Genomic DNA, 20100 nt, shown 5'->3' on the forward strand with positions numbered 1-20100 from the left:
ACATCAACCTGAGCAGCAGGCAGAGGCACATCAAGCTGAGCAGCGGGCAGAGGCACATCAAGCTGGGCAGCGGGCAGAGGCACATCAAGCTGGGCAGCGGGCAGAGATATATCAAGCTGGGCAGTGGGCAGAGGCACATCAAGCTGGGCAGCGGGCAGAGGCACATCAAGCTGGGTAGTGGGTAGAGGCACATCAGGCTGGGCAGCGGACAGAGGCATATCAAGCTGGGCAGTGGGCAGAGGCACATCAAGTTGGGCAGCGGACACTGGAACATCAGACTGGGCAACAGGCACAGGATCATCAGGCTGGACAACAGGCATTGGGACATCAGGTTGGGCATCAGGAACTGGGTCATTAGGAGCTGGATCATCAGGCTGGGTATCAGGAACAGGATCATCCAGTTGGGCATCGGGCATCAGATTATCAAGCTGGACATCGAGCACCAGAACAGCAGGCAGGGCAGTGGGCACGGAACAGGTTGGTCAGCGGGCACCGGGACATCATGTTGGGCATCAGGAACTGGATCGTCAGGCTGGGTATCAGGAACTGGATCGTGGGCACTGGAACATTAGACTGGACAGCGGGCACCAGAACATCAGGCTGGGAAGTAGGCAGAGGCATTGGAACATCAGGCTGGACAGCAGACACTGGAACATCAGGCTGGACAGCGGGCACTGGAACATCAGGCTGGACAACGGCCACTGGAACATCAGGCTGGACAGCAGGCTGAGACACTGGAACATCATGCTGGACAGCGGGCACTGGAACATCAGACTGAACAGCGGCACCAGAACATCAGGCTGGGAAGTAGGTGGAGGCACTGGAACATCAGGCTGGACAGTGGACACTGAAACATCAGGCTGGACAGGGGGCATTGGAACATCAGGCTGGACAGCGGGCACTGGAACATAAGACTGGGAAGTGGACACCTGAACATCAGACTGGGAATCGGGCACCTGAACATCAGGCTGAACAGCAGGTACTGAAACATCAAGCTTGACAGCGGGCAGAAGCACCGGAACATCATGCTGGACAGAGGGCTCCTGAACATCAGGCTGTACAGCGAACACGGAAACATCAGGCCAGACAGGGGGCACTGGAACATCAGGCTGGGTATGAGGAACTGGATCACCAGACTGGACAGCAGGCAGAGGCAGAGGTAGCTCATCCTCCAAAAGCCACACTAAAGATTCTACCTGATACATACTGAAGGGGGGAGAAAAGTCATCACTGCCTTTAGGAATACTGGACAAAGCTAGCTCTGCACACACCTGAATCAAAGGCTGAACGTCTTCAAAGAGCACACTACCCTGATCAACTAGAGAAAGAGCAAGACGGATACATTCCAAAAGTTGATCTCTGGCCCACTCCTTCAATATCTGATGGCAATAATTATTATCCTCCGTCACCAGTAAAGTAAAAAATAGACAACCTTTTCTGGATGCATTTTAGCACAAGCAACAGAACCAAGGTGGCTCCTCTGTGCAGCCACTTCTGGTCAGGGATGGCCTTGGTATTATGTCATGGACCGGTATGACCAGAAATGTGTAAACTGCAACAGAGTAAACCAAATACGTGTAAAGTATAAATAATATGATTTATTAAAAGGATAAATAAATCAGCGCTCTTCCCATTTGATACATAAGTGTCATGGACCTCTATGACCAGAAATGTGTAAACTGCAACAGAGTGAACCAAACACATGTAAAGTATAAATAATATGATTTATTGAAAGGATAAATGAACAAAAGTAAACGCACCTCCAATATGACAAATAGTGAACTAACCAGGAAGCAACCATAGTGACACACAACAACTAAATACCAAACTAAATCTATATACAGATGTGGAATATAATCGTAACCGTAAAAAGCCAGGGTTATGCACAGAAGGTCAGTCAGATAGAGCTGGGAGCAAGACAGAACAGGGAGGGGGTAACAAAGGACAAAGAGAGCAGGTGGAAGGGATCAGGCTGCAAGACAGGAGTCCAGGGATGGATGCAGGGTTCAGGAACACAGGATGCAGGGTTTAGGATACAGGAATACAGGTTTTAGGGTAGCAAATGCAGGTCAGGGCACAAGGACACAATACCAAGGCAATGAGTGCAAGTGATCACAAGGTTTAAATATGCTTCCTGCAATTGACATCAGGTGATGCCTGATTGCAGGAGATTATGTCAGCTCCTGCCTGCCGAGGTCCACCCGCTGGTGGACACCAGAACTGCAGCCTATAGGTCTGGGCGCTATAGTGCCACCAGCAGGTGAAACCTTTCCTGACAATAAGAAGTTAAAGGGTATATACTGTATATGGTTATTTTTTTAAATGATATAATAATTTCTACATTGTATTTAATCTGAATGTTCTTGAAGCTTTTAAACGTACTTTGTGAAGATCACCACACATTTACTTTCTTGAATTCTGTAACACGTATTCTATATGCCCTGTAAGTAGGTAATGCTGTGCCACGCACTTCACTGAGCCTGCCTTATGAACTACAGAGGTGTTGAGAATAAGAGTTTTAGGAGGTGGACTCAGTAGAGGAATCGCTACATGCAGGCAGCAAAGTACTGTGGGATATGTAGTCCTTAGAAGTTTAAAGTAAACAACAGAGGAGACACCACAGAGCATATAGGAAATCCAGTAAGTTGTGGAAAGAGATGACCAGCAGACAGGCAGCTTTCACAACATGAAAGAATATTTGGATTATCAATTATAACTGCTTGTATTATCATTGCAATGCTGATGTTAAAAAAAAAAAGAGAAAATGTATTATGTGGCCATAGAGTTTCTTTAAACACTTCCAATGCCTTTCTTTACATTTTTCACCGGGTAGATTTTTGAGCCCCAAAACAACATCCTCCCTCCCTTCCAAAAACACATGCAGACACTAAACTGCAGTTTGTGGTGCTTGGAATTTAATGTTATACTAGACATTGCCATCAATTAACACTTTACAAGCTGCCAACATAAATAAAATGTTTTGAATCAACATTTTTTTATTTTGTATTTCTTTTTTGTAATTTAGGGATATTACAATGTTACAAGTTGGCAAAGCCTTATACAATGTGCTGGCATAAATCATGCTTGTTACAGAGAACAATTAGTCATAGACCTAGCAAATATGATCAATGAGCGCATGGCATGTTAACACAAAATAAGAATGTATAGTAACTTTACAGTGTAGGAAGAGGGAGGGTAGAAAAGTAAATAAAGGGGGGATAAACAAACAAACAAGTGAATCAAATGATACAGTTGACATTAACCACTTCAGTACCCGACACGTTCACCTCCTTCCTATCCAGGCCAATTTTCAGATTTCAGCACTGTCACATTTTGAATGACAATTGCGTGGTCATGCAACACTGTACCCAAATTAATTTTTTATCATTTTTTGAGACAGATATTTCTTTCTTTCGGTGGTATGTAATCACTAGTGGGTTTTTATTTTTTGCTAAACAAACAAAAAAAAGACAGAAATTTTTTGGAAAAAAAAGGTTTTCTTAGTTTCTGTCATAAAAGTTTGCAATAAAGTAATTTTTCTTCTTCACTAATGTGTACTGATGGACACTGATGAGGTTGCACTGATGGGTACTGAAGAGGCTGCACTGATGGCCAGTAATAAGCTACACTGATTGGCACTGATGAGGAGGCACTGATGAGGCTGCGCTGATGAGGAGGCACTGATGAGCACTGATAAGTGACACTAATCAGCACTGATGGGCGATGATTGGCACTGATGGGGTTGCATTGATGATCAGGGCACTTACTGTGCCCTGTCAGCCTTGCCTACACAGAGACGTGAGGAAAGGAATGCCAATAACCGGCAAGTCTGTTTACATGTGACCGACTGTGATTGGACACAGCTGATTGCATGGTAAGGGGCTGCTGTGCTTGGCCCTGTACCGTGACCTGTGATCAGCTGTGTCCAAAGGATACAATGGTCAAAAGCGCACCCAATGCCAGCTCCAGGGGAGGACATCCATGAACACCCTCCCAGAACTGGAGAGCCGCATTGTAGCTGTCTTTTGCATATAGCGCGAGCGGGAAGGGTTTAAAGGGTAGAACATACACAAGTCCTCATTATCAAACTTTACATCTTGGATTGCACAGGAAATAGATGTTTTAAATAGAATAAATTGTTTAATGTAAGTATCCTTTCTATTTTGCATTGATAATTTAGATATTGTTTACTATGTTAGGTTGCGATAAGGAGTTCCATAGTCTAACAATATTAGGTTTTGCTGCCAAAAGTAGGTGAATGATGACAGATCTACTGTTGGGAGCTATTCAGTTCCTAGGTGCAACAGTTGAAGCACAGGATCAAGTGACATCTGTATTCTTATGATATCAAAAGACATGTGGAAAACATGGTTCCAGTGTGAGCTGATTTACACTGCCATAGTACATGAAAAAGGGAGTGAATATTTTTGCAAAGGCTCCAACATTTAGGAGATTGCAATGGGTAAAATTTAGAGAGTTTATAGGGGGTGAGGTACCACTTTCTGGAAAGTTTCCATTAGTAAGTACAGTGGGGTGCCTTGTGCGTAGTTGAAAAAGCTGACGTCCATGAATATTCATTGAAGATTTTGCCCAATTCTGTTTCCAATTCATGCATGGTGTTGGTTTTAAAGGTATCCTTACTCCTATTTAATGTGTTATAAAGATAGATATCCCTTTCAGATGATTCATGATGTCATTAAGAAATGAGTATATAGGGGTGACATATAGGGGTGACATTTTTTTTAATGGTTGAAGGAAGGGAGGGGGTCACAGAGAAAGTGACTATGTATGTAAACACGGGAAGTAGTCCAAGTGTGCTAGTTTATATTTAGCATGCAGTAACTCAAAGGATTTGATATAGTTGGAGGGTAGATTGAAATAAGCATTTTTTGATGCTGCCTTTGCTATAGCAATTGATTATGCCTTTTGTCAGTAGCTTACTTTTTACTACATTTCCTGTTTTTTCCTTATTTAATTGTGTTTTCTTTTCCTTTTCAGTGTATTTTGGGATTTGTACTGTGCAGCACCTGATAGGCGAGAGACCTGTGAACACTCTAGTGAAGCCAAGGCTTTCCATGACTACGTAAGTCGAGTCTTTACTACTTACACTGTTCTTGCTGAGTTTTACAAGCTGTGCTGCTTCAGTGATCTATCTTGCTTTAAATTGCACTGAATGTATGAACACAAGGATAACAGTAGGCAACCTGTTTACTGAAAAAGTAATTACTTAGAAGATCAGTTTGTTGAATGCAATAGAGTTAATAGTGTCTAATATTTGCATAAGTGTTTTTGCATACATAAAGTATCAGAACTGAGTGAGGTGTACTTGTATATTTTGGATATGTATAGACATTTTATTATCACGCTAAAAGCGATTATAAAAAAATGACAAATATTTGTTTCTTGTCTAATGTAGCATATTTCCATTTGGTTTTTATTTCCACCACCTTAACCATATTTTACTGATCTTTTATGAAACTCTGGTTTAACATAGAGAAACAGCTGGAATGGCTTAAAAAAAAGACTGAAAAAAAAATAAAAGAAACCACACCATGAGCCAAGGAAAGCCTGTTGCGTGCAGCTATTGTACTTGGCTGTGGCATTTTTATGTATGATTCAGGCTGTACATATACTCTAGTGGGCAGACTGTGGGCTTTCTGTTTAATTGGGGCCTTAGTGGTTCAGAAAATATGTTCCTGATGGAAGCTTGTTTCAAAGGTATAAAGACAACCTCCATGCATTTTGTCAACGTCTCCTCTGCTAGATGTAGTCAGTCTGACAGCTGCACTCTACATAAAGAAAGTGAATAATTTATCAGATGTTAAGGTTCTACTACTTGTGGCTTTTCTTTGTGTTTCTCGGTTCAGTGTTACCTATACAGATTTTAGATTGCCGTCATATTTTCATAATACTGCACAAATAGTTTACTGTGCTTTTCTGTAGAAACACAAGATCGACATTCATGACGGCACTTATACAGTTTGCTGTCTTGGGCATATTGACTGTTTACACATTGCTTTCAAAGCCATCCATACTGGTACATGGTGCTGTGTGTGGCATTATGCATTATGAACCAGTACCTGGCCACCCTGTGTCAAATCAGAGGTTAATCATACATTCAGCTGAGTTCTACTGTTATGCATATTAGAAATGCTAATTTGTATGTTTATGCTAATGGTGATGTATTTTAAAAGCATGGTCACACATGCCATCAGAATGACTTTGCCTAACTTATACAGCTTCAAGGATCAGCTTACATTGTAAACATTTATTCATCTGCAATGAATATTTGCTGTATTGTTGTACGTGTTTCTGCATCCCAATCCCTGTTGTTGCAGTTTTTGAAGTTGATGTAAGATATTATTTTTTGAATGCGGTATCCTCCTTCAAAATGTGTTCATATGTGTATTTAAATTTAAAGCCCCAGATTTGTATGTGAACATCTTATTAACATGTTACAAGATATAATTATACAAGTGTATCAGTCAGTGCTGTAACATATTACCGATAGCACATTGTTAGTCTACCTGCGTAAGCTTTGTGTGGTTATTGTTTCTCATATTGCATTTTTTACCACCTGTTTGAAGTGTGTCTATACCCTAAAGATTTTATTTGTTTGATTTAATTTTGGATAGTGTAGGAGATGGTTAAACTCCTATTAGTTTTTGTCTGTGTCCCATTGGGGAGATTTTCCTACACTTCCTTTTCTGAAGAAACGACAGGAAGTGAGAACAAGGCTCTCCAAAGTGAGGGAAATGCTCTCTTTGACTGTCTGCCCAAAAAATGGCCACAGATACAGTTTAATTATTTTGTTCTCCATTTTTATTGTGACTAGAAATTGAGACTTTCAAAAAAGTAATAAAAATTCATACCAGTCAAAAAAAAAAGATATTCTATAGAATGATCTGGTTGTTACAATTTCTTTCATTTTTAAAATACAAGCAAATGTTTTTGGTGTTATTTTTCATAAGCTGGTACAGATATTGGTTTTGAAAATTTCAGTCATTTGTCCAGTTAATATACAGTTAAATAAAGTATTGTAGAAGAATGCAGATGTTTACCTTAGTCTGACTGTTGCAATGTTGTGTTTTCAACAGTTTTCTACTTTATACAGTATACATAGCCTTGTTATTCAATACAGCACTTAAGTGCAACACCCAACAATACAGAGGCTGACTGGTTTCGGTAAATAGTCAAAGATTTTATCCATGTTCATTATAAACACCAAACGCAAGTTCCCCTAAACCTGCTGCAGTTTTTAACCTGACTGTTAATTTTTTTTTTATTGTATCGTATTGCATTTTATTTTACTCCTCTGAATTATCAGGCTTCTTTCTGTTACCTCTCTGAGAACGAGAGCAAAAAGATCTTGCTACACGTGCAAGTACACCCTGTTTATCCGCCCCATTGCCACTTGACCCCTTGCGCTTACTAGCGTTAATACAAGAAAAAGGACTGTTTGATACATTGTTTATAAACACGCAAGTTAAAGAGATCCAAAGTAACATTATTACTATTGGATCTATTCTGTTCTATTCTTCTGAAGGTGAAAGGATTGAGCTTTGATCTTCATATGATGTCAGTTAACGAAACGGACAAGTAAAAAAATATTTTGTATGTAATAAAAATTTTCCTTATTATCCTCAATTTAACATAATTAGCCCTAATTAACTCCTTCTTTCCCTCCTCCTTTTTTTGACATCCCACAAATAGAGCTTTTTTTGGTGGTATTTGATCACCTCTGTGTTTTGTTTTTTTTTGTGCTATAAAAAAAAAAGAGCAACAATTTTGAAAAAAAAGCTAAAATATTTTTTACTTTTTGCTATAATAAATATCCCAAAAAAATATAAAAAAACAAATTTCTGCCTCAGTTTAGGTCAATATGTATTCTTCTAAATATTTTTGGTAAAAAAAAATTGCAATAAGCGTATATCGATTGGTTTGCAAGAAAAGTTTTTGCGTCTACAAAATAGGAGATAGATTTATCGCATTTATATTATTTTTTTTTATTAGTAATGGCGGCAATTTTTATCATCACTGCGACATTGCGGCGGACAGATCAGACACTTTTGACACTATTTTGGGACCATTGGCATTTATACAGCGATCAGTGCTATAAAAATGCTGATACTGATATACTGATACTTAACCCCTGATTACAAGGGGTTACGTATGTTCCCTGGATGTGTTCTAACTGTAGGGGGGATGGGGTCACTACAACATGACAGAGATCACTGCTCCCTATCACAGGGAGCAGTAGATCCCTGTCATGTTACTGGGCAGAACAGGGGAATGCCTTGTTTACATAGGCATCTCCCTGTTCTGCCTCTCCATGTCACGATCACAGGCCACCGTCGGACATTGAGTCCATGGAATTCGCGGGACCGCTCCCACAGTGGGCACGCTTGCTAGCCGCCTATGACGCAATGATGTACGGGTAGGTTGTTTTGCGCACCCTTGCTACTTTGCCAACGTATATTGGCGTGATATCGGCAAGTGGTTAACTAATATGAAGACTTTAATCACTTATGATTGTTTGTTATTGTTTATTTCACAGGCCTTTATATAAGCTAATTAGTGCTAAAAATGATCAAAACAGTTACACTGCTCAGAAAATGCATACATAAATCTTATATAATCAATTGCTGTCTTTGCAGAAAATAAGGATACACTAAACTTACCTATTGAGCGGCTGAGAATATATATTTAATTCCTGCGCTGGGCAGTCTTTCTAAAAACAAAACTTGCAGATGATAAAGGAGTAAGCAAACATTTATTGAAATCACAATTATTCTTACAGCCTACCCTCTGATCTAAAGTAATCCATTTTCCCACACCCCAGATGCATAATTATCCTCATTTCACAGCAATCTTCCCATCCCTCAACCAAAATATTTGGTGAAACGGGTGTACTTTTCTGCCTCCAGTGTAAGGATAGTGACTTAGGATGTGGTCATTTGCAAACTTGTAATGGGAGAAATAGAGACGCTGCCAATGCTGTGCGCCTACTGAAAATGCTATCTGTCTGGCTGCTTCAGTACTTTTTATTGCTCGCCCTGAAAAAGCATCCATATCACAAAAGTTAGAGTCAAGTGCAAACTTCTAATCTGCATATTTCAAAAACTATTGGTTCAGCAAGACATTCAGGGAACTATTCTTTTCAGAAGAAGCAATGGCAGCCTTTTATTTTGTTAGTACAGGCTTTAATTAAGGTGGTTACAGTTCTAAGCCTAGGATCATCAAGTATAAATCTGGCCCTGTGCATAGAAAATGGAAATAGATTTGTCGGTTGGTCGTGCTTCTTAAGATTTTAGTGTCACCATTGTACAGTAAGGCCCCATACACACTAGATTTTCTGCAGATTTTTGTCTTCAGATTTACCAAAACCATGTAGTGCAAAGACCTGCTTGATTGCATACAAATTGAAACTCTTAAGGTTTGACCTCATATTATATTTTTTTGGTAAATCTGAAGACAAAAGTCTGCAGAAAATCTAATAGTGTGCATGGGGCTTAAGTCATGCAGCAGTGACCTGTATGAATAAAAGTAACAAATCTGTGTGAGTAAGTTTTAAGCAAATATTGCAGTTGGTATACGATGGCTAGCCACTATGGCATTGTTTTTCAGATCACAAATGATATGCAGTACCGAGGTGCTGCATAGATTTTGTGATTTGTTTAGAATCAGCATGTATTGTTTCCTTGCTAGCTACCCTATACAGTATATATATTTTTTCCATTGGCGCAGACTGTAATTTGTTTATTGTTTCTCAAAGTACTAGTTTTATAAACACTTGACTTTTTGAATATAGAAATAAATGAATCTCAACAGATGTGTATTTTTCTCACCCATGTAAATATCTGTCTATAATATTTATAAAAGCACTGGGTACCGGTAGATTTGATAATGGATATGAAGTTTCCAGTTTTAAAAAAATCTTATGGGTGTGCTTATTAAGTGTAAAAAAAAAAAAAGTGTGAACATTTGTCACCAAATTATTGTTATTGCCATATATGGGCTTTTCTGTAACATTTCAAAGAGTATCCACTGAATCACAGAGTTCACACTGAACAGTCTCAATAAAGTGCCTTGAGCTGTAGGCACCAACCTACCAGCATCCACAGGGTTACATTGAGAACATATTGCAACAAAAGGTGTCCCGTACCAAGGACATCAAATAGTACTTTGTGTAAAATAGATCTTTTATTATTTTTTCATCAAAAAAGCGGCAAAGCATAACATCTGAAAAAACTTTTTTAGTCCACATTAGTTCTTTTTCAAACCAAACAAGTACTTGTTTAGCTTGAAAATGAGATAGTGTGGGCTTAAACATCACTATGTTTAAGATTTTATGCTGTGCAGATATTTTTTTGATGAGAAATAAAGAGATTATTTTTACAAAAGTATCATTTGAAGTCCTTGGAGCAGGACACCTTTTGATGGAACATTTAAAAAAAAGTACAAATTCAGTTTTCCAGGTAACTGGCTTCATTCACATGAGCATTTTTCAAATGCATTAAATGCGTTTTTTTTTTAAATAAAGTCATTGTTCCTATCGTGTTATAGTCTCTGATTCTGCTTCTTGATTTTAAGGCTTTTTGCTATCAGGTTCTTTGTATAATAAAAGAGACCTATCATTAAAGGGAATGCATAGTACTTTTGTATATATTTTCTTTCTTTATAGTATATTAAAGTGGAATTAAACCCAAAACCAAAACTGTATTATATTGTAACTTACCATAGATGTCGTGGCTGCATCAGTTTTCTTTACTTTGGCTTTTTCCCTCTGTTTTCACCTGGTGATCACGCAGGTCCTGTATTATTGAGATTCAACTCTGAAGGAATGAGCATAGGAGGCACAGCAGACAGCAGCATTGTTAGTCTGGGGGTCGGATAGTGTTAAATGTATTAGCAGATTTAGAACCACTAACAAGTTGAAGCCAAACTCCAGCTCACACTTTATAATCAGCTTCAGCAAAGAGTTTTTTTTTCCTTTTTGGGATAAAGGTTTTGCATAAATACATAAACACTGAACATTTTAAAGACCCCTGCCAGTGTTAAATGGTTTCTTTCACCCATGTAAACTGATACATTCTGCTGAAGAGTTACCATATATAATCGAGTATAAGCCGAGTTTTTCAGCACATTTTTTTGTGCTGAAAATGCCCCCCTCGGCTTATACTTGAGTCAAGCACTTTTCTGCAGCAGAGAATGATATTTTCCGAACCGAATTTGGGGCCCCGTATCTCGGGTCCACTTGGTGCTAGGAACCTCAGCTTTAGTTATGTTGTAGTGCTAGTTCCACTGGGTTTGCACACCAAATTTGGGGTTCCTAACACCAAGTGGCCATCTGCAGCAATGTCATTTCGGGACCCTTTGGGTCCAGAGACCCCAAATTTTGGCTGCAGCTAGGGGGCATCTAGGAACCCTTAACTACCGAGTTTGAAGTTCGGGGGACCTATGCAAATAGGCACAGTGAGGCATGCAAATGGGCATTGTTGACCCTCTTTTCCACTTACAGTAGCTGCACATTTCTCACCCTAGGCTTATACATGAGTCAATAAGTTTTCCCAGTTTTTTGTGGTAAAATTAGGTGCCTCAGTTTATATACGGGTCGGCTTATACTCGAGTATATACGGTAATGCTGTGAAAAAACAACATACTAGCTGGCTGGATAACCAGATGAAAATAGAAGAAAGAAAGTTTAAACAAATAAACGAATATAGCCATACATCTGAGAATTGATCAGCTGCAATATAATATATTTTTGTGTTTGGGTTTAATACTACTGTAAGGTTATCAGAACTCCATTTAAATCATAAAATGTTGCATATTAAATATGCCAGCAGGTAAAGTGTGTGGGTTTTTTTCATACGCTTTCTAGTTTTTCCTTCCCTGATATTGAAAAATATTTTTACAGAGCTAAGCCTATTAAGCTCAAGTTGAAATTTACAAACACAAGTGAATAAATCTGGTCAGTTACTCGCCCTTGTCTTCCCCCTCCTTCTGTATGTTTCTGTACAAAGCTTTAGTCAGAGACAGGGTGTCTGAAAGAAAGAAGAAACAGCTTTGCTCACCTAGAAGATCCATAGCGCCCTGGAAATCCTTTGTTACGGGTGTGCTCTGAAATATAAAATATAGATATAAAGATATAAACTAAAAAACAGCATCTACAGAGATATTCAGAAAATCAAAATAAGGGCATTATTTCAGTTTTGTGCACTTTTTAAAAATTATATAAAAAGGATTTAGATTGAAAATAGTTTAGAGCATTACCGACACAAACACCCTAATGCAAAAAACTTTATTGTACTAAATTATAATTTAAAAAATGCATTCCTCAGACTACTTTATTAAAATCTATTAAATATTAAAAGAAGATTCCTGTGGCCACAAAGCAAACCACCCACGCTAAACAAGTGAAAGCTTTAATGTTTATATTGTCTTATCGTCCAGAGCTTAAATACAACATGGATTTTTTGGTAACTATTTGGACTCCCAATGGTTTTATAAATACAAAAGTAAAAAAATTAAAACTTTTAAACGAGGTCCAAAAACTTTTGACAATGCTCTTAGATATTACTTTAGAGATATTACTTAGAGATAGTATCATCTTCACAATTGTAGCGCCCCACAAACAGTCCTTCAAACACCATCACATGGTTGGAAACATACTGTCTCTGTATATACATTATAGCTCATAAAGTATGCATGGTGCAGTTGCAGAAGCAAGCACATAGAGATGTAAACAAAAGCTAAAAAGCGGTTGTGTTAGTACCCACTTGTAAATGAACAAATAATACGTTTTGATCATTGTGTGACAGTTCACAATTCATAAACAAGAGTATTGCTTTCATAATGAAAGTCATCATGTTAGTAAAGCATAGAATTCACAGCATGCAGAGCAATGTAGATGTACAGTAGCTGAAAAAAGCATTGAACATAAATCCCAACAGAATTATTTGTTCAATTTTATAATACTGTATATTAGCCATGTAATACAATTTCATGAATGTGGCACCCCTCCGTGGCTAAAAGAAACCTAAGGACCATCTATGTATATATCCATGTAATTTATTAATTATCCATTTCATTAATAAATGAAGTCTCCCATGAGGCTAGATGTAGCATTCCCAATAATTAATAAGCTACCATAGCTACAGATACTTTGCACTTGAATATCTTGTAAGAGCATCACAATTGTACTTGTAATAGCAATCAGAGGAATTTTCATAGATGAAGGCGACAACATGTATACACTTGTAAATCCAGGAGGATATAGTCTTGCACTATTGGGCTATTAAATGGCAATGTTTTTAAGTAAACTATAAGTGCAGATGTATTATTACTTCACCTATTACTAAAAGGTCCATAGCCACAAAAGTCCTTAACAGCACAGGGGAAGAGAATGCCAGGTTGCTAAAGGCTGTTCCCAGACATGTGCAGTTTGTTTTGTTCCAAATTAATATGCGGACACATTTTTCGTTATTCGAAGATTCGGATATATCCGAATACCCGAATTACATTATAAAGTTGACCAAATGCTCAGAATAATGAAATGAAATTCGTTTCAAATTTACGAAATTCAATTTGAAATTGAAATCAAATTTTACATCTAATTCCATTCGAATTTGAACTGTAAACATATTTCTGAAATCAAAGACTGTGTGTTATTAGTGTACCATTTCAAAATAATGCTATTTCTGTTAAGCCAAAGGTGATATAAAGAGTAATTGTAATCATTTGATGAAGATTTTTCTTTTGTCTGTTCACTTTGCCGCATTTGAACCAAAAAAAAAATAACTATTTTATTTCGACCAATTCGGATATTATCGATTTAAACTTTTTGAATTGAAAAAAAACAGTAAAGTCGAAGAAAATTCAAAAAATTCCACATACGAATTTCCGAATACGAATCCCAAATACAAATTTCATGAATCAACCAAAGTTAACTAAACAAAATAACTGGATTAACGAATCTAAACGAAACTAAACTAATTTTTCCATCATACACATGTCTAGCTGCCCCCACACTGTGTTTTGGAAGCAAAACTGATACTAAAAAAAGTACAAAACAAAAACATGTTAAATATTAATGGTTTAAAAAAAAGGAATAAAAAAAATAGCACAAAAATAATAGTTCAAGGGAGAAGGGTTGGAAGGAGTTAATTAGGGCTAATATAACTGCTACACATGCATTTTGTAATATTAATTTCAGTGCAAATGATCTTTCCATTCCAACCTGCAGCCAGCTACGGTGTTCTTTAAATGAAAAAAAATGTAACTATTGCTGTAACTTGGCAGTTGCGGGCATTCTGTAAAGTGTATGTCATTTGATACTTATGCAATTAGTTCACTGCTGTTTTCAGCAATCTTGTTTAACACTGTGACTATTTATTTGACTATAGTAAGCAGAGAACTCCACCACCACCACCACCACCACACACACAAACACACACTCAGAATGCAAGAAAAAAGTGAGTTGCATCCATATACAAGTTTCAGACAAATGCTAGGAAGAAGATGGACTGCGCAACAAGGTTTCTAAAATCCTTAAAATATTTATAACACATACGGAAAAGGATTGATTTTTCTTTCTCCACACTTTAAAATGCATGAGTCAGAGTTAATCTGATAAGGTAATTTTCTTTAGTTGCATTTGAAGACAATATTTACAGTCTTAATATCAGCTTTGGGAGTATGCCCAGTAGCCATCACTATCCATCTATAATTTTCACTAACCATATTTAAATTTCTCCATCAACATGTATGCTGTTAGTACTTACCAATGTCAGTGAGAACAGTAAACTACTCTATGGTCTAAAATCTGACCAGTAAGCTATATATTACATGTTGATATGTGCCTTTGTTATAGATAACAGAAGTTTAATCTGAGCTCTACATAGGAGCCCATGTGCCTTATGTATTAGCTGGAGGAGTCATGAAAGAAAATCAGTGCTCTTCAAGTTGCTGGTGCAATAAAGAGAAGAAGTAAAATAGCTCTCACTTATCAATCAAAATTTGCATTGAATTACTTGTGTTTATATCTTCCTGTATTACTAAAATTGAACAATGCTGCCACCAATACAGATGGATCCATATCCTGAATCCTGAATCTTAATCAATGTTTGTAAGGACAAAATATAAATGAGTGTTTTTTTGAGGTGTAGCATCAGCTACGGAAGTCTACCAGCTTAATGGATAGTTTTTGTTGTTGGGATATAAAATTGCCTCTTTCTCATTTGAGTAAAAAAGAAAATATATTACATATTAAAGATACATGTCTTTCAAGTTTTTCCACATCTCTGGTTCCTTTGCCATCTTTGCTGCAGCTTGTTACACTCAAAACAAGTGTCCAAAATCAGTTTTTTTTTTTACTTGGTTGTTCTATCCTACATCTTCTAGTTGTGTCTCCAACTGACCACCCACTATTGTCTATGCTTATCAGAGTTGCAATGATTTGTATGCTGGTCTTAATGTACTTTGTGCCAGCTAGTTGAATGCTGAAACTGGGAGAACAATTAGTCAGTAAAAAGCGCATTGAGATCAACATATGAGTGACCTTACAACTCTGGTCAGTACAGACAACAATGGATGTTTGTTGGTGGAAACAAGAAAAAAACATGGAGTGGCTAAGAAGTTCTACCCGAGCTTGACCAACATTACTGTATAGCCATTCTTTAAAATGTAGTGTATATTTCTTTGTTGAATATCTTTACAAGCTTCCATATCCAGACCCGAGTTATGTTTGGCCATCAGTGCCAAATTGAGATTAAACTGAGCCCCAGTCAGGTTTAAAGCACAGGAATCCCACTTTGATCACCTATCTCCCAAATGAGATTGGTGATCAAAGTATTAAAGAGATGCTTGCAACTTTAGATTTTTTATTTTTTTATTTACTTTTTTAGCAATATCCAACATAAAGAAATAAAAATTAAGCCACATTATTGTGTCCCCCTCCCCTTTCAATTACTGTTGAAAGCATAGTTAAAGACCCTGTTTGTGGTGTGCATTGATCATCCAAAAAGGCTGTTTTTGTGCCTTGTATGGAGATACAACACATAATTTTTTAGGAGTGTGTGTTAAGATTCTGCCCAAAAATGTGACAAGTCCCATAGTTTGGTGGAGCTACAAAAACAGTTTTGTGAGTATGGGCATTTATTATTACAATGTTTGTTCACATGTAGCATACGTGTACATGTTTGCACATGATACCTCCTCAAATAATGCACTAAGGATTCTTTATTTTCAGTGTTTATTTACAATCACACTTAGTGATATCTGTGGGCACTTCATGATACTAAAACTATACTTAATAGCATTTAGAAAAATTTTATTTTGAACATAGGTACACTGCCACTTAGCTGATGTATTTTAAGATGTGGGAGGTTGTTACTAAAGTAGTTGTATGGTGTTTACTGCACCTTAAAATGGTTCGGCCAAATGTTCTACATTTCTTCACATGAGTTGCCACCTCACTACGTCTACTGACAGATGGAAAATATGTAAAGATTGATTAAAGGATGATCTGTAAGAGCTTGCATTCACTGAGTATATGATGTTTTTAACACTCAAATGCAATACATTTTTACTCTAAATGAAAACCGACAGAGGAGAAATACAGGAGCTAAAATGTCTGACTTGTTTTTGAAGATGCAGGCTCTAGGACCATCAGCCTAATTTTTGTTTAATTATGTGGTGATGTTGGTTATCAATATTCATTTTATATTCTATTCTATATTCTACTTCTGACAGATCCCCTTTTATAAAAGTAATGTTTAAAATGCCTACAATTAAGTTGGCTAATGTTAATCTCTGCTCTAATATTGTTCATTTAACACCAATTTCAATACTTGTCTAAAGCTGACACACTACAGCAGAAGTTAGCCATTCTGAAAGATGGTATGTAAGATATTTAAGCAATTTGTCTTCTGGTGTGCACAACTATTTTAATATCACAATAAATAGTGTTGTGACCATGAAATGACCATGTTTTACATCCTGTAATGAGTGCTGATCTAATATATTCGATATAAAGCAGTAAATATTGTCAACCTACGTACAGACAAGTAGTCTGAAGGTTAGGTGTTCTTTTCATCAAGAATGCCAGGTTCCCTAACTCACATATGGTTAAAATATGAGAACTTACAATACAAGGTTTCCTTGTTTTTTTTTACAAGACCAGTAACTCAAATGAATTGGTTGGAGGAACAATGTAAATTTGCAATGTTGATTGGTCTGGATTAAAAGTAAAATAAAAAAAAAAAATGACCTGCCAAAATCCTATAAAATGGCCCTTTTTATTTAGAATATATAAATTAGCACTGAAACACAAACTACAAGCCCCCATGAAATACTTCCTGCAGTGTTTTTTAAGCACTGGCAGCCCAGGGTTCTGTTAGAACTGGCTATAGCAGGGTTAACATTGTCATTTGTGTACAGGATTTTCTAAGATTTTCCTTGCTTAAGAACTGGCCGCTGTCCCAGAAGGAATGATTTCAGATGATGGAAAGATACAGAGTGCTGTATTTGTCCAAGACAAGATTGCAAAACTGCTAGTACTTTGCGTACAGGTAACAGAGTGCATCTGGCGAGCATAAGTGTTCTTGACCTTGAAATGCTCTTCAGGCCACTCTGCAAGAGTGTGGCTTCCTTTAACTTATCATTAGCATTCTGTTTAGACAAATGAACCTTTGTTTAAATGATTTTTATTGAAAAACAAGTACATCTCGCATTACAGATGCTTCATTACTGTAAAACTGATTATAATTTTAAGCAATGTTGTCATAGCATATAATAGAAATAAATATAAAAGCATGTCAAAACTGATTTTTTTCTAGATAAATTTAGGACTTTAAATTTAGGAATTTAAAATGATAGAAACCTCAAGCTACAGCTTTTGCTTTTACACACAACTGTGCACAATTGTTAACAGCTAACGTTTACATATCATAAAAAAATCATACTTTTTGTTAATGTATGGGCAGCACAGTGGCTAAGTGGTTACAATAGCTTTTCTGCTTGGCAGCGCTGGGGTCATCAGTTTGAAACCCAACTATAGCACTACCTACCTGGAGTTTGCATGTTCTCTCTGTGAATGTGTGGGTTTTCGCCCACACTCCAAAGACATGCTGCTGTGTTCAATAGTTCCTGTCTAAATTGGTCCTAGTGAATGTGAGGTAGGGATCTTAGATTGTATGCTCCTTGAGGGCAGAGACTGATGTGAATGTACAATATATATGTAAAGAGCTGCGTAACTTGTCAGCGCTAAATTAAGTACTTGTAATAAATAAATAAAATATAATGTCATTATTATCAAATTACATTTTTTAGATTAAAAAGTGCTTCTTTCATGCTCTGAATAAAAAAATATGCATCATTATATCACGCACAGCCAAGTCAAAGATTTTCATTAGGATACAACATGCATTGCAAGATTTTAAAAATTATAGAGAATGCAGAGTCTGTATTGTTTTTGATCTGAATTATCAGTAAAAGGTTCAGCAAGAACTAAAATTTGGGTATGTAATGAGCAAACATGACAAGCATTAAAGTTCCCTAATAGCAAATGTGCTTGGGTGCTTGGATTGTTTCGCAGGACATTTCTCAAATTCATTATGAATTCTGGAAATTGCAAACTTTACTCCAAACCCTATTGATGTTAATGGGGCAAATCTTTAAAATCAGTTTTGGCCATTTTTAAGATTAAAAGGCAAGGGATTGTCAAACAAAGTGCATGGGGGCAGTACTGCCCTAGGCGACATTTGCCAATGTAAAAAGAATTGCAAAAAGTATGGATCAGAGAGGAGTATCCCCTTTTATGTGACTTTGAGGGCAACATTGGGGAAACACAATTTTTTTTTTTCAAATATTGGCTTGGAAGAGGCCTTTACATTGTATTACATTTGATGTAACAGTACAAATCTCTTGGTCATCATCAACAAAATCACATGCTGGCATTACATACATAATTTGCATATGTAATTCTTATTATTGTTTGGATTGAATTTAGCAGAAGCAGAACCTGATAATATTCTTTATCATAACTTTGCACCAACCAGCTGTAACAGGCAGGAAATGACCATTGGGAGTAGCATCCAGCCACAACCGATCTAAAAGCTATAGGAAACTACTTTTTGAAAAAAAAGCATAAGCCCTCAACTTTGTACAAAATGGCCAGTGTCACAGCAGTTTGATGGCATATTCTCTCTTTTTTTTTGCAGGACTGCACTGCATTTTCTTAAAATGTTAATTCACAACAGAGTGCATCAAAAGACTCCAAAACCACAACCCAACATTCCCCAGGCCCATTGTCCCATCCCTGTAATCCCAAAATATTCAAAATATAAGGTTCATGTATGTGTTTGGTAGAAATTGACTAGCATCAGGACAATATGGGAGCTTGAGTAGGCAGCAAATGGAAAGAGCTCTGCAGTGTGTGACTTTTTTATGTTTTTAAGATATCTGCCACTAACAGTACTGTTGTGGTCTACGGATTCTGCCTTTAGTGTGTCAGCAGTAATAAAAGTATCAGTCATATGGGTACTGCATGCATAAGGAAACACATGTTTTTTCAGCAGTGAACTGCGTGGGAGTAGACCCTTAATTAGAAAAGTCAACACAAAAGGGTGTCAGGACAAGGTCAATGAGGGCCCAGAGTGAAAGAACAAAAATTCAACCCCCTCATTGAGTTGTGAACTAGCTCAGCAGCATAGGTTTCAAGTCCTGGCCTTTTTGCACCCTGGTCTGACACTTTATGTTTTGTGCTGCATCACAGAGGCAGGTACCTAGATGCCATTTTTTTTTTATCCAAAATGGGATGCCAGCCCTCCACCAGCATGTACAGTGGTAATGTCTCTGTTCTACTGGACCAAGCTGTCAGGGTCCACATGACCGCAGACTCGTCGTCCAGCAAGCATGGGCAGGCACAGTATGTCACCTTCATGACACACTGGGAAGGATGCAGGATGGAGCACAATGCTGGAGCCGGTGGTGCGACTCCATGCCCCAAATCTTGGTGAGAGTGTGGTCATCTTTCCCCGTTCTCCTCAATGGCCTCAAGCTGTCACTCCTCAGAACCGCCAGACCTCTCCCAAGTGC

At 37.5% G+C, this 20100-nt stretch overlaps 1 protein-coding gene across 3 annotated transcripts in view; it reads left to right on the forward strand.

The window, feature by feature from the left end:
- Nucleotides 1-20100, forward strand: part of SSBP4 (single stranded DNA binding protein 4) — a 735140-nt gene that overhangs the window by 261994 nt on the left and 453046 nt on the right. For all 3 annotated transcript variants that reach the window (XM_073595915.1, XM_073595931.1, XM_073595924.1), the window contains one exon: nucleotides 4999-5083. In XM_073595915.1, coding sequence (XP_073452016.1) covers nucleotides 4999-5083 — 85 coding nt within the window. The remainder of the gene's footprint in view (nucleotides 1-4998; nucleotides 5084-20100) is intronic.

Source organism: Aquarana catesbeiana, linkage group LG01 (genome assembly GCF_042186555.1).
Source record: "Aquarana catesbeiana isolate 2022-GZ linkage group LG01, ASM4218655v1, whole genome shotgun sequence".
Classification (NCBI taxonomy): domain Eukaryota; kingdom Metazoa; phylum Chordata; class Amphibia; order Anura; family Ranidae; genus Aquarana; species Aquarana catesbeiana.